Raw genomic sequence first — 17272 nt, forward strand, 5'->3', positions numbered from 1 at the left:
CCTATCCCTGGCTCCCGGGAGGATTTCATGACACTCTTTTAGGTAGAAACAAAGATGTTCCCTGTTCCTCTTCAGGCACCAAGCTTTACTTTTGGCCTTGGCCACCATCCCATCCCCCAGCCTGTGCTAAACCTCAGCCAAGGTCCAGCCCTCGCCATTGCCATCCCTAACACTGGGGTGGCTGAGCCACCTCTAACACCAGAAAGGACATGGCCTCTGCTGGGGTGAGGCGCCTGCAGGACAGTGCAGGGCTCTCTGAAGCTGCATGGTAGACTAGCAGGTTATTTCAGGATCCAGTCTGTGAAGCAGAGGGGAGAGCCTGACCAGTCCACTGTGCTTTGGCAAGTCAGGGCCTATCATTAGCTTCCGCTCGAGACTTGGACAAACCTCTCATTGTAACCAAACAACAGTAAAGCAGGAAGGCCTCCAGCTTCCCTGAGCCTAGTGCTGCGTGAGTGGCACAGGACAGACCTTTGGACAGAAGCACCCTATAATTGGGAGGCGACATCCAAATTATCTCAGAAAGCACTCACTTAACCTCGAGTGGGAAGGGAAGAGCGAGGACACTGAGCAGCCCTCTCTCACCCCGCCTTACCTTGGCAGTCTGCATTTCCTGCCTGACTCCTTCACAGATTGCTCGGGCAGCCTCTTGCTCTTAGAGTTTGCAATCAGCTGAGGAAACGTTACAAATTCACACACTCAGTACTGTGGGAAGCCCACAGGCTAAATGTTGAAAGGAAGTGTATCCAAAAGCTGGTGGTGTTTATACTGGATGGCAGGACTTGGAGTGATTGCATTTTCAACCATCTCTGCTTTTCCAGAATTTTATGACTCTAAATATGGCACACATATATCCCCCCCACACACCAGAGTTTTATTTTTAACTTTTTCTGTCCACCCCCTGGGTCCCAGTTTGAAAAGCAGAAACAAAACCAAGCTGTACCAAGTAAAGAATTTAAACTTCAGGGTCTCTCACTCACACACACTCCTTTGTATTAGTCATTTTTTATTCTTTTACTTAAAGACAGTCTTCCAAATTCTATAAGCTGCAGGCCCACATCTGCCCCATCTGCCCCCATCTGCCCTGCATGGCCTCCTAGTCTAGGGCACTTTTGAAGCCATCTTCTTTACCGCAGTAGTTTCTGAGCCCACAGTCTGCTATAACTCGGGGTCCTGCACTGGGTAGAACATTTGCCATGGGCATCATTGTGAGAAATTGAGCAAGGCGATTGCCTCAAGCTTCAAATTCATCATCTGCAAAATGGCATCACTGAGTGTCTAAGACTGGAAGGGACCTGAATGTGGAGCAGCAGCGTGGGGGCAGGCTGAAGAGAAGGCTCAGCCAGAGCAGCCACGGCCAGTCCTCAGGGAGGCCTCACACAGCCAGAGCCCTTTGGATGAACTGCATTTGGCGATATTAACTATATTTTCTTCATTTCTGTATTTTTGATGCTCTGGCATCTGGGGCCTCACCGACAGGGACCGACTGCCCCTGGCAGGGCTAGTAATCTGAGAGAGAATAAACCACTGGCCTGTGAGCACACCTTTGACATGAAAACCAGCCAATTCTGAGTACACGCTCTCACCTGCCTCCCCTCTCTGGCTCTTACACTCTGAGAGGAAATCTTCCTCTGCCCTAATCACCCGAGGACTGGACACCAGACAACTAGGGACCATCCCTACAGCCCAGAGTCCACTGAAATCATTCAAACTATCCAATCCTAGCTGATTAATCTGCCTTTCCCATTCCTTCCCACGAAAACCACGATAAAGCTTTTGCCCGTGCTTTGCCCTCGCCCCCTCTGCTTCCTGACAGCTCTGGTGCTTCTCCACGTGGCCCTGCAGGGTGTGGCTGCCCCCTCCTCTTGGGAACTCTGCGTAACAAATGATCTTTTCAGTGTCAGTCATCTCCTGATCTATTGGCCTCACCATACCTGAATAAAGACAAAATCCTGAGTAAATTTTAAGGCACCCTTCGAAGAGGCTTCTAGAAATGACCTCCAGACCTGAAATAGGAAAGGTTGAGAACTGTTCACCCGCGGTCACAGCATTCATTCATGCATGCATTCATTCACCAAGTATTGGTGGATATCTAGCCCAAGCCAGGCTTTGGGGACACAACAATGAACAAGGAGGTGACCGTGGAGAAGGGCCATCTCAACACAGTGGGGTGAGGGCTCTGCTGGGGAGACAGAAGACCCACAGGAGTGAGCCAAACCCCAGCTACCATGGTGAGAAGTGGCAGTGCCCCCCCCACCTTATGCCGATAGGATCATATGATGTTGTTTCATTTTGTCAAATTTCCCATCGCAACCTAATCTTCTCTCTGCTCCAGCCTGGCCCTGGGGCGCAATGGGGAGCAGACAAAATAGTGTCTCTCCCTCTCAGTTCTTTCTCATCCCACTCCCTCTCTGACCTCTGGTGCCCTGTGTCCTCCTCCTGGTCAATAAAGCACTTGTAACTCATTCACATGCAAGTGCAAAGAACTGAGAATAGCTTAAAACAGTGATTTGCACCCTCCTTTTAAAGTAAGTCCTTTTATCCCTACCCCCCAAACTGAAGATCATGGAAAAGCCACATATGTTATATATATACCATAGGTTAAGGGGAAAACCACCCCCCGCCCCAAGTCCTCACCTGTGGGTACCCAGAACGGTTTGGGGAGTCAATTTTGAGAAACCACGCTTCAAGTCTCCATGAAACCCTGAACTATATACACAATGTTTATGTTTGCATGTATGTTTTGATTGAAGGTGGATGAAATTCTAGAGCCACGCTGTCCAATATAGTGGTCACTAGCCACATGTGGCTATTTACATTAATTAAATTTAAATAGCATTACATTTTCAGTTCCTCAGTTACCCTTGCCACAGTTGGGGTATTTAGTAGCCAAATGTGGCTACCATGTTGGATAATGTAGATATAGCACAGTTCTATCACTCAGAAAGTTCCATTGGACAGCTCTGATCAAGAGATTATATCAGCTTTTCAAAGGTATTCATGACCAGAAAATGATAAGAGCCACTAAGTCAAGCTGGTGGAACTTCTTTTTAGGAGGGAGTTGAAAGCTCATCACTGTGACAGCAGCTATGAATAAGTCTGCTTTTGATCTTTTGCTCCAAAATCCAACCAGACTATATGCTTTATCTTCTCCTCACTGTTTTAAAGAGGGATATTTGAATTCTAAAAAATATTTGCTATCACAAAGGTGCTTTAAGTTCCCCAGAGCCTCTGGGCCCAGCCCAGGTCAGGGCGGGAAGGAGGGAAGATATGCCAGTGACATTGTCTTCTCAGCTGTGTGTGATTGTTGCAGGTCGGCGATGCAGTCCTGGAAAACGCCCGGCTCATGCTGCAGACAGAGAATATCCAGGCGGGTGCAGACGACTTTAAAGAGAGGTAACGCTCCGCCACAGAGGGGACAGTCCTTCCGCACCCCCAGACTTCTGTGTGACACCGATAATGCTGTCCTGGAGACTGCAGCATTCACCTCCAGCCATGTGAAAAGCTGGGGTGGGATGACAGAGGCCCCAGGAGAATCCAGAGCCAAGATGATCTGGCCCAAACCCTCCTCGCAGACACAAACTAAGCTCCAAGGGCTCAGAGATTTTTACCCAGTGTCACTTGGTTCAGAGCAGGAGTTCTCAAAATCTAGTGTGATTCAGAATCATCTAGGAGGCTTGTAAAAAACACAGATTGTTGTGTCCCACCCTCAGAGTTTTTGGCTCAATAAGTCTGTAGAGGGGCCTAAAATTTAAGTTTCTAACAACTTCCTGCTGATGCTGATCCTGCTGGTCCTGGGACCATACTTGGAGAACTACTGGTTTAGAGCAATGCTTCTTGATCGTGACTACATGTTAGAATTACCTGGGCATTTAAAAATGCCAGTGCACAGGCCCCACAGATGAGTTGAACCCGAGTCTCTGGGGTGGGGGGCCGGACCTCAGCATTTTTAAAGCTTAAGAGCCTTGAGAACCATCTCTTTGAAGTCTAATACAGTGTTTCCTGGAATATGGCGTATATATTGCTGATGAAGATTATTTTAAGGGGTATAAGGATAAATATTTTTTAATAGTTATGTATTTATTTTTATAGTTACTTTCTATTTATGACTCATGAACTGTTTTTCCATTATAGTCCCACCATTTATAGTAGCAATTAAAATTTACTTCATATAAAGAGCTTTTAAAGTTTATTGATTTAAGATTTACTTTTTAAGTAGATAAATTTAAGGAACTGTATAAAGTAAATAATGATATAGGAGATATGCATTTAGGGCAAAATCATGAAGGCGAGTAAGGTTTGGGAAATGCTGGGTATAATGGAGAAGAAATAAAGAAGACCTTTTTATGGATGAACACAGTGATTTTTGAGAATATTCTATGGGGCAGATGTCCTAGATATTGGGCAATTAGATGGGTGATGGGATAGTTATTTAAGAGAACATTTTCCTAAATTCATAAAGACAAAGAGGAAAGGCATGTATTTGGGAATCTTTGGGAAAGACCATGATCCCACCATCATTCTTATCTTAGGATAAGAAGGTATTATGATGAAAAGGAGAATCTCTACCATCTCCTCAGACCCTGACTCATTTCTTTTATCTAAGTCTAAGCTTCACCACCTGCTGAAAGGATCTCCATTAATGGTCACTCTGAAGTTAAGGAGACTCAGCTAGCCAGGGTTGCTCTTTTGTCCAGCACTGTGCTAACCAAGGTCACAAGAGCACAAAGAAGTGAAACCATCATCCAGGTACTGACAGCTTACTGCACAATTAAGAATAGATGTCAATAGACACGAAACAATTCGTACTAAATTTAAGGGAGAATTTAAGTAAGAAATTAAAATAGAACCTGGCTAAAATTTCTTTCACTCATTCATTCATTTATTCACTTGTGCATTCATTCATTCATACATCCTTCATCCAGCAAGTCATCAGAGTAGAATGTAAACTCACCAAAAACAGGGACTTGGTCTATATTGTTCTCCATTGTTTTACCAGCACCTATAATAGTGCCAGGCACAAAATAGATGCTCAACAATGAATGAATAAATAAATAAATTAATTCAACAAATGTTTGAATATCTGGCAGGCCCTTTGCCGGGCATGGGAATGAAGTGAATCGAACTTCGAGTAACTCAGTTTAGTGGCAAAAACAGAGGAGTGAACAGGCATTACAGAGCAGTTATGCCATCACTGAGATGATCACAGGTGAGGTGGGGACATTTAGCTTGGCCAAGAAGAGTTGACAAAAGAGATGATGCCTGATTGGATGCTCAACTCATGTAGGAGTGGCCAGACAAATAAAGGAGGCATGGCTTTCCAGCCATATGGGGACAGTATGCGCAAAGGCAGGGGACATCAGAAAGCATGGTGCATTGGTGGAATTCCCATAGCTCATTAGAACTGAAGCGTACGGAGTGAATGAAGGAGAACAACAAATGTGGCTTGGAAACCAAGGAGAGACCAATCCTGGAGGACCATGTCGGCCATACCAAAGAGCTTAGAGATTATCTGAGAGCAGAGGGATTCCCACAGAAAGGATTTGAGCAGTGTCATCATGACCGAATTTTAGCTTTAAAGGAAGCCTTAGATCAGTGAAGGGGAAAGGCAAGGCAAATGAGCAAGAAACAGTGGGAGTGAAGAGACTGGACCAGTGGAGGGGCAGGGTCTGTACTGAAGCCAGTGGTTGGAAAGTAAGGTGAAATCAAATTACAGAGAGGCAAGAGGATGACACCTAAGGCTTCTGAGCAGAGAAGTGACTCAATGTGGTTAAGGATGTTACTCTGGGACAATACTATTGGTCTGGGAAAACAATTAGAAGGCTGTTCTAGCTCACAGTCTGCCTGGGATGGTAACAATGAGTGAACTTGAGGGACAGGTCAAAGAAATAATCAGCAGGATTTGACAATTAACTAGATGTACAGTCTGAAAAGAGAAGGCAAAGAAAGCTAAGATCTAGGTTTTAAACTTGGGTAATTGAGAAGGCTGTGGTTCTACTGACTGAAATAAAAAAATTAGAAAAAGAACACTTGTTTTAAATTCAGGGGTGGATAATGAGTTTAGTTTTGAGCAAGCTGAGTTGAGCTAATAGTGGAGAAACCAAGCAGAAATTATGAGATGCCACCAAAGATGTTGGGCTGAAGTGGCCTGCAAATCAAGATGAGACAATCTGGGTATCATGAGCATAGAGGTGTTAAATGAAGACTTCAAAATGAAGGGGGAAGGGGGAATGTGTAGCAAGAGAAAGCTAAAAGTTTAAGAGCAACAGATATATTTCATACTCTTAGAGGACTTCCAAAAAAAATGATCTGTGGGACACCTAAGACCTCCCATAATGCTGAATGAACCATATCCTGGAGGGACCAGACTCCCTGGAGAGGTGAGCAAAACAGGACTTCTGAGGTCCAATGGGGATTCTTCTGGCTTGGATTACCAGGGACCAAGCCCAGTCAAAGAGGTGAATTTTCACTTCATCTGGAAGGATAGGACTATTTCCAAAAGAACTAAAAATGAATAATACAATCCTTCATAAAGAATACATTTGAATAGAAAAGTTAATCCTACATGTAGAGTACAGAAAAATGCTTTGGAAACCATCTCCCAAGTGTTGATTCAAAGGTACAGGTCCAATTCTGAAGGAAGTCTCTGGTGGTATGCCACGGGGCTCTGTCCTTTGTTCTTTCATTTGCTATTTTTAACTGCATGGTGCAAGAAAGCAGGTGTGGAAAAATGGCAAAAGATTCAAAGCCAGGAGGGGTGGTGAGGAGCGGAAGGGCAGAATCAGGATTCAAAATGATCCCAACACATTGGAACAATGGGCTAATGAAACTGAAAGAGGATAAATATGAACTCCTACTTTTGGGTTCAAATATCAGGTGTGCCCAGAGAGGGAAATTGGGCTTAACGCTGCTCTTCTGAAAAATGCTCAGGGGTTCTCGTTGACAGGAGTCCCAAATTTGTCAGCAGCAAATACAGCTGGTCAAAATCGAATGAACAAACATACAAACAAACAAAAATCCACAAAGCAATCCTAGGGTTCGTGATGAATAAAATTAAAGGGCTTAAACAAAGGAGCAGGCAGTCCCACGAGACTCTGAACTGATAAGACATCAGGAGTTTTGCATTACATTCTCTGAATCACATTTTAAGAAGGACATAAGAGCAATTAGAGCATTTACGATCATTCCACAAATATATCTGAAGCCTGGAGCTAAGTGCTGAGAATTCAAAGATGGAAAGGTCAGTCCCTGCCCTCGATGATGAGGGATGTGGAAGCCAATTTATATGAAGAATGGAAGAAAGAATTTGGAATGTATAACTTGAAGAGCAAAAGGTTTAGAGGGATTGGGTGTGGGCAGGGTGGAATGAGACAGTGACATGAGAGACAGTCTCTAAATATTTGTAGGACTGCCAGAAGGAAGAATTAGACTGACTTTGGGTATTCCAGAGGGTAGAACTCAGAACTCTTATAGAAATGGAGACTTAAGCTCTTGAAAGAAGAAATTTACAATAATTAGAGCTGTCAAAAATGAAATGGTGGACTTGAGAAGTAATGAGTTCCCCCATCACTGGAAGTATTCAAGCAGAGGCTACATGATCACCTATCGAGAATGCTATCAAGCTATTGTCACTAGATGGGATTTGAATAGTTGAATGTTAAAGTCTCTTAAAATTCTAAGTCCTTAAGATGTTTTCTATAATGAGAGGTGTGAGATATCTTCCTTCTATGGCCAGATGAAGAAAAACTAAAATTTGACTGAGTGGTACTGCTGGGTGGAAGGCCATGGAAGGACAAGAGTGACACTGGGAGAAATTGGCAAAGATGTTGGGTAGTTTCTAGAAAGAAGACCCTACTGCAAACCAGAGATTGAAAGAACTCAGAGTGGGCAATTTCAGACTCATGTCAGTATGCATGCATGTATGCATGTATGCTATTGCGTAAGATGTAAGTTTTTAAAACTCTGGATATTTCTCATATAAATTCAGGTTTCTCATTTCTCTTGAAAAGAACTGGCAGTAATGGGGAGAGCTGAGCAGCAGTGCCCTTTTAGGTTAAGTAGTAGAGTTCTATTACTTTTGTTGAGTAGTAGAGTTCTATTCATGAGCTGTCACATGTGCCTCAATTCCCACCTCTCCCTGCTGCCCAGAGCTGGCCCTTGGCCCTCATCTACATTGGCCACTTGGCCTCTGAAGGCATTTAGGGTGGCAGCAACAGTCCTGAAATTTCACATGGGCTTTTTCTATCTCACATGAAATAGAAACCATGTTCTTCACTTGGGGGTCACCAGCATGTAGCCTGGTACTTGGCAGATTCTCAATAATGTTTGTTAAAGCACCCTCAGGTGAAAAGGATGACAAATCAGAATAATGATGACGATGTTGGATCCTCTTACCTGGGTCTGAACTCCTGGAGAAACTTTCCCTAGAGCTCTGTGCTTCCTGTGCCCCATGAGGCTGGTACCCCGCTAAGCCAGGCTGTCAGAAGTTGGCTGTAATCATTTTCATTTTCATAAATCAACATGTAATAATTGCATTAACAGTGCCCTCAAAGCTGCTGAAACAGTGACATTTAACATTCATTGTTTAACTAGCACGCAGTTGGCCCGTTGGTAGCATTTGTAATCTGATTCTTTTTTCTTTGGAGTTGCCCAGCTATGCTGATTAAGTTCCCTTATCTGTAGATATGAAAACGAGCAGCCATTTCGAAAGGCAGCGGAAGAGGAAATTAACTCTCTATATAAAGTCATTGATGAAGCTAATTTGACAAAAATGGATGTGGAGAGTCAAATAGAAAGCCTGAAAGAGGAACTTGGCTTTCTGTCAAGAAGCTACGAAGAGGTAGGTGGGGGCCGGGGTAACACTGGGTTAGCTACAAGACAATAGACCCTCTGCTGTCTGGCCGAGCTTCAAAACATAGGGGATGGTAGCTTATCTGAGCCTCTCTACACCCTCACTTACCCAGGGCTGCAGGGAAAATGCCAATGAGACACTTTCATCTTTGTAGTGGGTCAGGTTAGCCCAGGAATCTCAAACTCAAAGGGCTTCAGGACCAGGCTGGTAGTGAACAGGGGAGGCAGCAGGTCCAAGCAATAGCGAGTGATGGCACCTATGTTGAATTGGAGGGAACATCCCGTATCTCAAAACATTCAATTTCAGATCTTTACTTTCAATGCTGTATAGGACAAAGAAAACAACTCTGAGGGTAAATCCAGGCTGTGGTTTACACATACTCGTTAATGGAATTAGGTCAGATCATCGAGTGACAGGATTGAGGGAACCTCCCACAGCAATGTGGTCCGGTTCCCTGCAGAATGGCACGGATTCTAAACCACCTCCTACATGCCGCTCTCTGACCCGAGATCTAAAGTGCTTACAGTTGAAAAAGTCAAAACCCACTTAACAATGTCAGGAAGTTCCTTCTTTTGTCCACCCTTAAGCTAACCAGGAACCAATAAGCCTAATTCCTCTTGTTCTTAGCTTTGTAGTTTTTCGCTACTCACCAACTGTAACCCTTTAGAGACTCCAGAGTTATCTTTAAATCTCTTTCGGCCTGCTCTGACATTATGATACTCACGGATTTCATCTTGCCATTGTTGCTTACTCTATTTGCGTTGTTATTTAGTTATTTATTTTGATGTTTGCTTTGGGCCTGGGCTTATGAAGACCAGCTGAGAAACGCATCCTGGGAAAAGAGCATATGATGCCTCTGCTGGGAAGAGGATCAGGGACTTTGCCAATCTCCATGAAGTCCCATGTTTGGTGGTAGCAAGATGAGAAGCAGAAGTAGTGCCCACAGAATTGGGCTTCTGCGGGCTAGAATTCCGTGTGTTTTCTCTCTCCTGTGGAACTCACCTGAGGTGTATGTTGTCATTTTCAGGATGTGAAAGTGCTGTATAAACAGTTGGCATTGTCTGAGCTGGAACAAGCAGATGTTCCCATTGGCACTGGTCTGGACGACATCCTTGAGACCATCAGAATTCACTGGGAGAGAGATGTCGAAAAGAACCGGATAGAAGCAGGAGCCTTGCTCCAAGTCAAGGTAAGAGGTATGACCCACATCTTCCACTCTGCCCTGTGCAGAAGGAGGCCAAGCAAAGAAGAAAAGCAGTCAATATGCCAAGGAAGAAATGCAGCTGTTTCGATCTCATTAGACATAAATGAAGTGCAAATTAAAATAATAGCATTTTGTTTCGCTATCTAAAATCAGAAAATGTTTAAAATGGTAATAATAATAATTTTGGCAAGTATGTAGAGAAGGAGCTTCTTGCCTATGTTATTGGGAAGCACTAATACAAATCCCTTTGAGTAAGGGATTTGGTGATATGTATCAAGAACCAAAATATCCCTACCCTACCAGTTAAATAATCTGGACACTATTCTAAAGAAATCATTGAAAACACAAATGAAGTCAACATCCAAGTATACTCACTGATACATTCATTATAAGAGTGAAAATGTTTGGGGGGAAAAACACATCGATGTTTAATAACAGGAGAAAGACTAAGCCACAACCTAACCATGAAATGAACTATCAGGCAATTATAAGAAACAATATTTATGAAGCATTTATAACAATATAGAGAAATGTTCATGCAATAAGGTAAAACAGGGGGAGAAAGATTACGGAATGGTATATACCAGGGACCAACAAACTTTTTCTGTAAAAGGCAAGATAGTAAATATTTAGGCTTCAGGGCCAAGTGGTCTCTGTTGCAATACTCAACTCTACCACTGTAGTGTGAAAGCTGCCATAGACAATAGGTAACAAATGACCATGGCTGTGTTCCAATAAAACTTTACTTACAGAAACAGGAGATGGGCTGGATTTGGTCTTCAGGCTGCAGTTTGCCAACCCCTGTTGTATACGGTAGGATAAAGCATTGAAAGAAATTAGGCATCAAGAAAGGGTTAGAAAGAAAATGCTAAAATGTTCATGGTGTTAGCAGTGGTTATCTTTGAGAGATGGACCTATCTGACACTTTGAAATGTTTTCTTTTTCTTGGTTACGAGTATTAAGTTTTTGTTGAGTAGTAGAGTTCTATTCATAGAGGAAAAGAACTTTTATTAAACGTCATAAACAATAAAGGAATTAACCAGAAATAGAATGCATAGGGTTTGTTCTTCCTTTCTCCATCCTCCACCCATGTATGGCTGGAATTCTGAGGCAGAAACAAAAAGAGAAGAAGGAAGCTGTGGAGGAAGTGTGAAAAATGAAGTAGCTATTTGAGACAAGGCAAGAGGGCTGCTCCTGCATCCTTGGTTACCACTGAGTGCTTCTCAATCCTGGCTGCACAGCAGTATTATTTCAGAGCAGTTTCAAAAATGGCCAAGCCTAGGCTGCATCCAAGACCAATTAAATCAGAGAGAGACTTTCTAAGCCCTCTGGATGATTCTAATACACAGCCAGGGTTGCGAACCATGAATTTATAAAAGCCACCAAAAGAAAATCAGGGGGACCTTTTCTGTTCTTCCTTCTCTCAGCCCCGCTCAATCCCCTGTCCCCCAAGTGTCAACAGGAACCTTCCCAGAAGGGCCTTTACCAATTCAAGATTCACCGGTTGTTCTCCAGCCCAAGAAACATCATTCACTCCTCTATTTCTTCACCTTCTACCACCTTTCAACAGCTTCTTTTCTTTCTAACCTTCAATTCCTTGGGCCAGTTCACAACAAACACTTTTTATGGCAAATAGTGCCTAGTAACTCCACAAAATGCAGCCGCCCCCTCCCCCCATCGCCACCCTAACCTAGCGAAAGGTGAAAGAACACAGAGGGAAGGTGAAAACAAACCATAGATTTGATTTGGGTCCATTGCTTCTTTTTCAAGAGAATCGTTTATAATTAACGACCCTAGAAACCATCCAATCCCACTCTCAACTTTACAGGTGACAAAATGGAGACCCAGAAAGGACAATGGACATCCTGAGGTCACAGAGCTGGTCGTAGCACCATGGTTTAGCTTACCTGGCACTCAATCCGGAGACCTTTTCTCAATAGCAGGCTGTCATTTCTCCTTGGCTCTGTTCCCAAAGCTAAATCTTGGTGGCCCAGCAGTTTGCAAACTTACTTCTCTCTCAACACACCTGGGATGTACACCACGCCATAGTGATTATTTCTTTGGGAAAGGGAGAGGGGTGTCATAATTAACAAGAATAAATTTTGTGTAGTGTGAAACAGAAAAAAAACTGATCATTATTATTCACCCCTCACCCACTTGAGAATCATCGCCAACCCAACAGTAATTCAAACATTAATTCTAAACAGATTCATTAGTGTCTTTTTAATAGAGTAATCTGAAAGCTACATCTCAGAGAAAACAGACAGTACTTGTTTTAGTTTGGCCAGTGCTGCCTGGGCCTCTTGCAGAGAGGCAGAGCTCAGAAAATATTTGCAGAATGGGTAAATTCCTCCGATCATCAACAGAATCAGAACTGACAGCCAGAAGTCCTCCAATAAATAGTTTTGTCAGCTGCAGTCATGCCCTCGGGGGCTGACATTTGTCCATCCTGATCACCTCTTGTAGGTTTCTTGGCGGCGAAGCATAAATGCGAAATGGCTTAGCACACACTGCTTTCAAAATCTTCTGCAGAGAGAATACAAACATATATTTAATTACCTTTCAGCCCGGGCAGGCTGAAAATTAATTGACATGGTTAATTTATGTCTTTGTTTAGGTTCCCCCAGAAACTGATCCTGAGACAAACACTGAAGTGGAGGTGGTTTGTTTGGATGTTGCGGGGGGGAAAACATCAAAATAGCAGTAGAGGAGGAGCAGAGAAGGGAACCAACAAAGAATGTGTTATCCAATCAGTTAGCTCTGTGGGAGACTACAGCATACCCGATGGGGGTTCCGGGGGATAGCACAGAATGCCAGAGAGGGGAACGTGAGAAAGCTGGGGGTGATATTACTATCCCATCAGTCCTCTGCTGTCTGCTAGAGAATTTTCAGGCAGAGGGTACAGAATCTCGCAGTGAAAAGGAAGCTGTGGAGAATTAACATGTTAAGGTCTGAGGGATAAAGATGGATGTCATCAACATCTGCTACCACTTATCTGCCTAGTCTTTTTTTTTAATGAGGTAAAATCGGTATATAACATTATGTTAAGTATCAGATGTACAATTTTATAATTTGACATCCGTATACACTACAAAATGCTCACCACCAAAAACCTAGTTACAATCCATCACCACACAGTTTGTTTACCTCTTCATACTGCCCACCTCCAACCCGCTTCCTTCTAGTAACCACCAACCTGTTCTCTGTATCTGTGAGATTGGTTTTGTTTTGTTTTGTTTTGTTCATTTGTTTTGTTTTGTTTTGTTTTTATTCCACATATAAGTGAGATCATACAGTATTTTTCTTTCTCTATCTTACTAATTTCATGTAGCATAATACCCTCTAGCTCCATTCATGTTGTCATGAATGGCAAAATTTTTTTCTATTTTATGGCTGAGTAATATTCCATTTTATATATGTATCACATCTTCTTTATCCAGTCATCTATCAATGAACACTTAGGTTGTTTTCATATCTTGGCTATTGTAAATAATGCTGCAATGAACATAGAGGTACATATATTGTTTCTAATTAGTGTTTGTGAATACTTCGGATAAATACCAAAGGGGAAAGATGGATCATATGGTATTTTTATTCTTACTTTTTGAGGAACTTCCATAATTTTTTTATTTTTTTCATCATTAAAAGTTTATAAAGAGGTTCTGCTTAGGTTCTCTCCAACCAGTGTTCTGGATGTCAGGAACCTCAGTGGTCCAGTGTTTGGAGCTTCTAAAGCTGTATGGTTCAGTGTTTGGGAGGATCGGCTTGGTCCAGAGAATTTCTGAAGGATCTTAAAGTCTGGCCCTTCCCTTTCTGTTCATTGTGGTTACTCAACTCAGGATATTTGGGGATGCTTCGGGAACCTCAGGCAACATGCCATACCACTCCCCAGACCTCTTGGCTATGATGGAATCCATTCCTCAATCTGCAACCAACAGACTTTAAAAAGATCACCTTCGGAAATACCACAGGGCCACTCCTATTCACCTATTTCCTAGATTCGTGTGCTGAGATGTATTCATTCTGCAGAGTGACAAACGAGAAAGAGATTCCTGAAATCGAGTATGCTTTACCCTGATCTTGTCCAGATTAAGCTTTCTTGCTGCCCTTCTTCTATAAAACTTTTGTGGAACTTATGGGTGCATGGAAATTACCCCATCCATCCACCGGTAACTGCTTAAAGACTTAAAATTCTAAAATAAAATTGATAACCTGGCGAGGGCATCTGTGGTGGCCAGAACTTTGACAATTTTTCTGCTGGTCCAATTCTCACAACAGCCTCAAAAGCAGGAACTATCAGTATGAAGTGAGAGAGGAGGGGTGGGGGAGCGGGGAGCAAGAGAGGCAAGAGCTTCTAATTTCTCTGCAGCCAGGTTATTTCTACTAAATTTTTCTTTCACAGACACAACCATTTCAAAAGTCTTTTTTTTATAATGAACAGGAAAATGATGTTCTAGGTAGCCAAAATGACACTTTTGAGAATATTATATAGTTATTGCCTTTCATGTCAGTATCGGTCCATTATAATAAATATAATCAAGTGTTTCTTCCAACCAACCTTTTCCTTACAATGTGGGATCCTCCTGGGAAGAGGGCCAACTGTAGGCTAAGGGCTTCCAAAGTTTCTGAACAAAGTGCTTAGGCTGCAAAGGTTGACCTTCACTTTACCCATCGATGGAATTGGAAGCCCTCCCCCAAGATAACAAAGTATGTCCATTTTCTATTGCTCTGTAACCAGTTACTGCAAACTCAGTGACTTAAAACAAAATACATTGGTTATCTCACAGTTTCCATGGTCAGGAATCCAGGTTTAAATGAGTTCCATGCTCCGGGTCTCACTAGGCTGCAACCAAGGTATCGGCCTGGCTACATTCTCATCTTGTGAGCTCATTCAGGTTGTTGGCAGAATTCGGTTCCTTGCAGTTACAGGACTGAGGCCCTGAGCCCCTAGCAGCTCACAACAAAGCTGTATGCTCCTCCAAGGCCAGGAGAAAAGCTCCACCCTTAAAGCTTTAATCCAATTAAATCAGCCCTTTCGAGGATACTCTCTCTTTTGATCAACTCAAAATTGATTGATTTGGGATCTTAATTACATCTACAAAATCCCCTCACCCTTGTCTTATAATGTAACCTAATCAGGGGCACAATACCTAGAGGCAGAGATCATTGAGGTCACCTCAGATTCCTGCCCACTACACCCAGTATTGCAGCAGAGAACTAAGACTGCACCTCTCCTAACTCCTGCCATGCTGCCTCCTCTGCCAGGTGGACAGTGCTGCTTTCAGCCTGCCTCCTCCGGGGGGAGTCCAGGTCCTCTCTTTCTTATCCAGTCTCTCAGCCTAGGCACTGAGACACCTTTGCTCCTCGCCCTAAGCCTGGTCTGCACTCAGCTCACAGCAAGGAAGGCTCTGTTTTGCCTTCTTAACCTCCTCCTGGGTCTTCCTTCCTTCCCTGGGAAGGGCTTCATATACCCTCATTCCCAGAAGCCTCATCTCTGTCCCTCATTCACTGCAGCTGAATGATATGTTCAATACCAAAGGCTTATTCGATTACCAGCACAAACTGGTGTGGGGCTGGAGGCACTGGTGAGAGAGAACTTGGCACCCTTTTAACATTCTCTCAGAGCCAGGAACTCCATAACATGGATCCCTGCCCTGCTATCTGCTCTGATCGTAGGTCAGAGCCTCAGACCAGTTTAAGGCATTTATCTGAGCAATAACCATCAGGTCTTAAGCAATCAGAATGATTGCTTGAGGAGATGGTTAGGAATGGAGAGAGGTGAATAGATTGAAATGAATGGTGATGTTTCTGGTTATTGATAGTCTTCGAGCTGGAAGAGACATTAGAGATCGACTAGAATGGTCCCCTCTAATAGACATTTCTGCAATGAGGGAAATGCTCTATAATCTGTGCAACAATCTGACATGGTAGCTGCTGGCCACATGTGGCTACTGAGCACTTGAAATGCGCCTGATACAACTGAGAAACTGCATTTTTAATTTTATTTGATTTTTAATTTAAAAACTATGTATGACTAGTGGCTACCATATTGGACAGTGTAGGTAGGTCTAGATCTACCTAAAGGAGACTAGAAACTTTGGGTAACATGTCCCCCTGTCATCCATATTCACAAACAATTAGCCCTGTCAGGGCAAACATTTTATGTAGTCTGTTGTGTCTATGCCTTTTCTTTGCTTGCTTTTGCCAAGAAGAGTCAATATTTTCTAGGATATATGAAATTGGATTAAAATGGATTTCTGCTACTCCACTGAGGTCAGTGGCTCTAGACTACAAGATGGCCAAGTGTGATATGGCCGTGATAGCCAATTGGGAGAATACAGCAGAACCCCTGAGAGCATCTGTAATCTAGGGGGTCCCTGTGTTTTGATGAGTTATCTATAAGCCCCGATGGCCCTTCAGTGAAATAAACCAAGGTTTATTCTGGTGTGCTCACAGCCAGCACTGAAGGAGAATCATCTCTATACCTCATAGTATATCACAAAGTGAGCTTTGCAAAAGAGCTCCAGCTTGCTTTTATTTCTTTTTTTTTATTTATTTTCATTTTATTTAAGCATTTTGAATATATAATACCTTCACTTGGTTTGAGATTCAAAATGTACAAAATGATACACAATGAAAAGTATCATTCAACCCATGTCCCAGCCACCCGGTTCTTTTCTATGGGATCAATCAATGTTATCCTTTTCTTATGTGTCTTTTTAGAGACATTTTATGCATATACAAGGATATACATAATCCTTTCTATTTTTATACAAATAGAAGTACTCAGAACATACCGCTTGTCAGCTGCACCTAGAGCACAGCAAACTGGCTCGTAAGCTAAATCTGCCTCACTGCCTGTTTTTGCAAATAAAGTTTTATTGGAATACGGCCATGCTCAGTCATTTACATATTGTCTATGGCTGCATTTTCACTACACCAGCAGAGTTGAATAGTCACAGCAGAGACCACGTGGCCGGCTGAACCTAAAATATTTGCTATCTGGCCCTTTACAAAAATAGTTGCTAACCACTGTTCTAGCTAACAGATATCCTAGGATTTGTTTAACCTGTGCCCTTCTGATAATTACTTAGGTGGCTTCTAATCACTAACTTCGTATGGCCCTCATTTCCCAGTATAGAATTATATCTGTTGGATAAATTCATAGACATGGAATTGCTGGGTCAAAACTTATGTGCATTGGTAATTTTAATAAA

General features: G+C 42.8%; 1 protein-coding gene across 1 annotated transcript in view; it reads left to right on the plus strand.

The window, feature by feature from the left end:
- The window catches only part of BFSP2 (beaded filament structural protein 2), a 63232-nt gene that overhangs the window by 29082 nt on the left and 16878 nt on the right, over window positions 1-17272 (plus strand). Inside the window, exons 2-4 of the mRNA XM_039837164.1 lie at window positions 3314-3396; window positions 8683-8839; window positions 9879-10040. Of these exons, the coding sequence (XP_039693098.1) occupies window positions 3314-3396; window positions 8683-8839; window positions 9879-10040 (402 nt within the window). The remainder of the gene's footprint in view (window positions 1-3313; window positions 3397-8682; window positions 8840-9878; window positions 10041-17272) is intronic.

The sequence above is a fragment of the Pteropus medius genome, unplaced genomic scaffold, assembly GCF_902729225.1.
Source record: "Pteropus medius unplaced genomic scaffold, Ma_sr-lr_union100, whole genome shotgun sequence".
In the NCBI taxonomy this organism is placed as follows: domain Eukaryota; kingdom Metazoa; phylum Chordata; class Mammalia; order Chiroptera; family Pteropodidae; genus Pteropus; species Pteropus medius.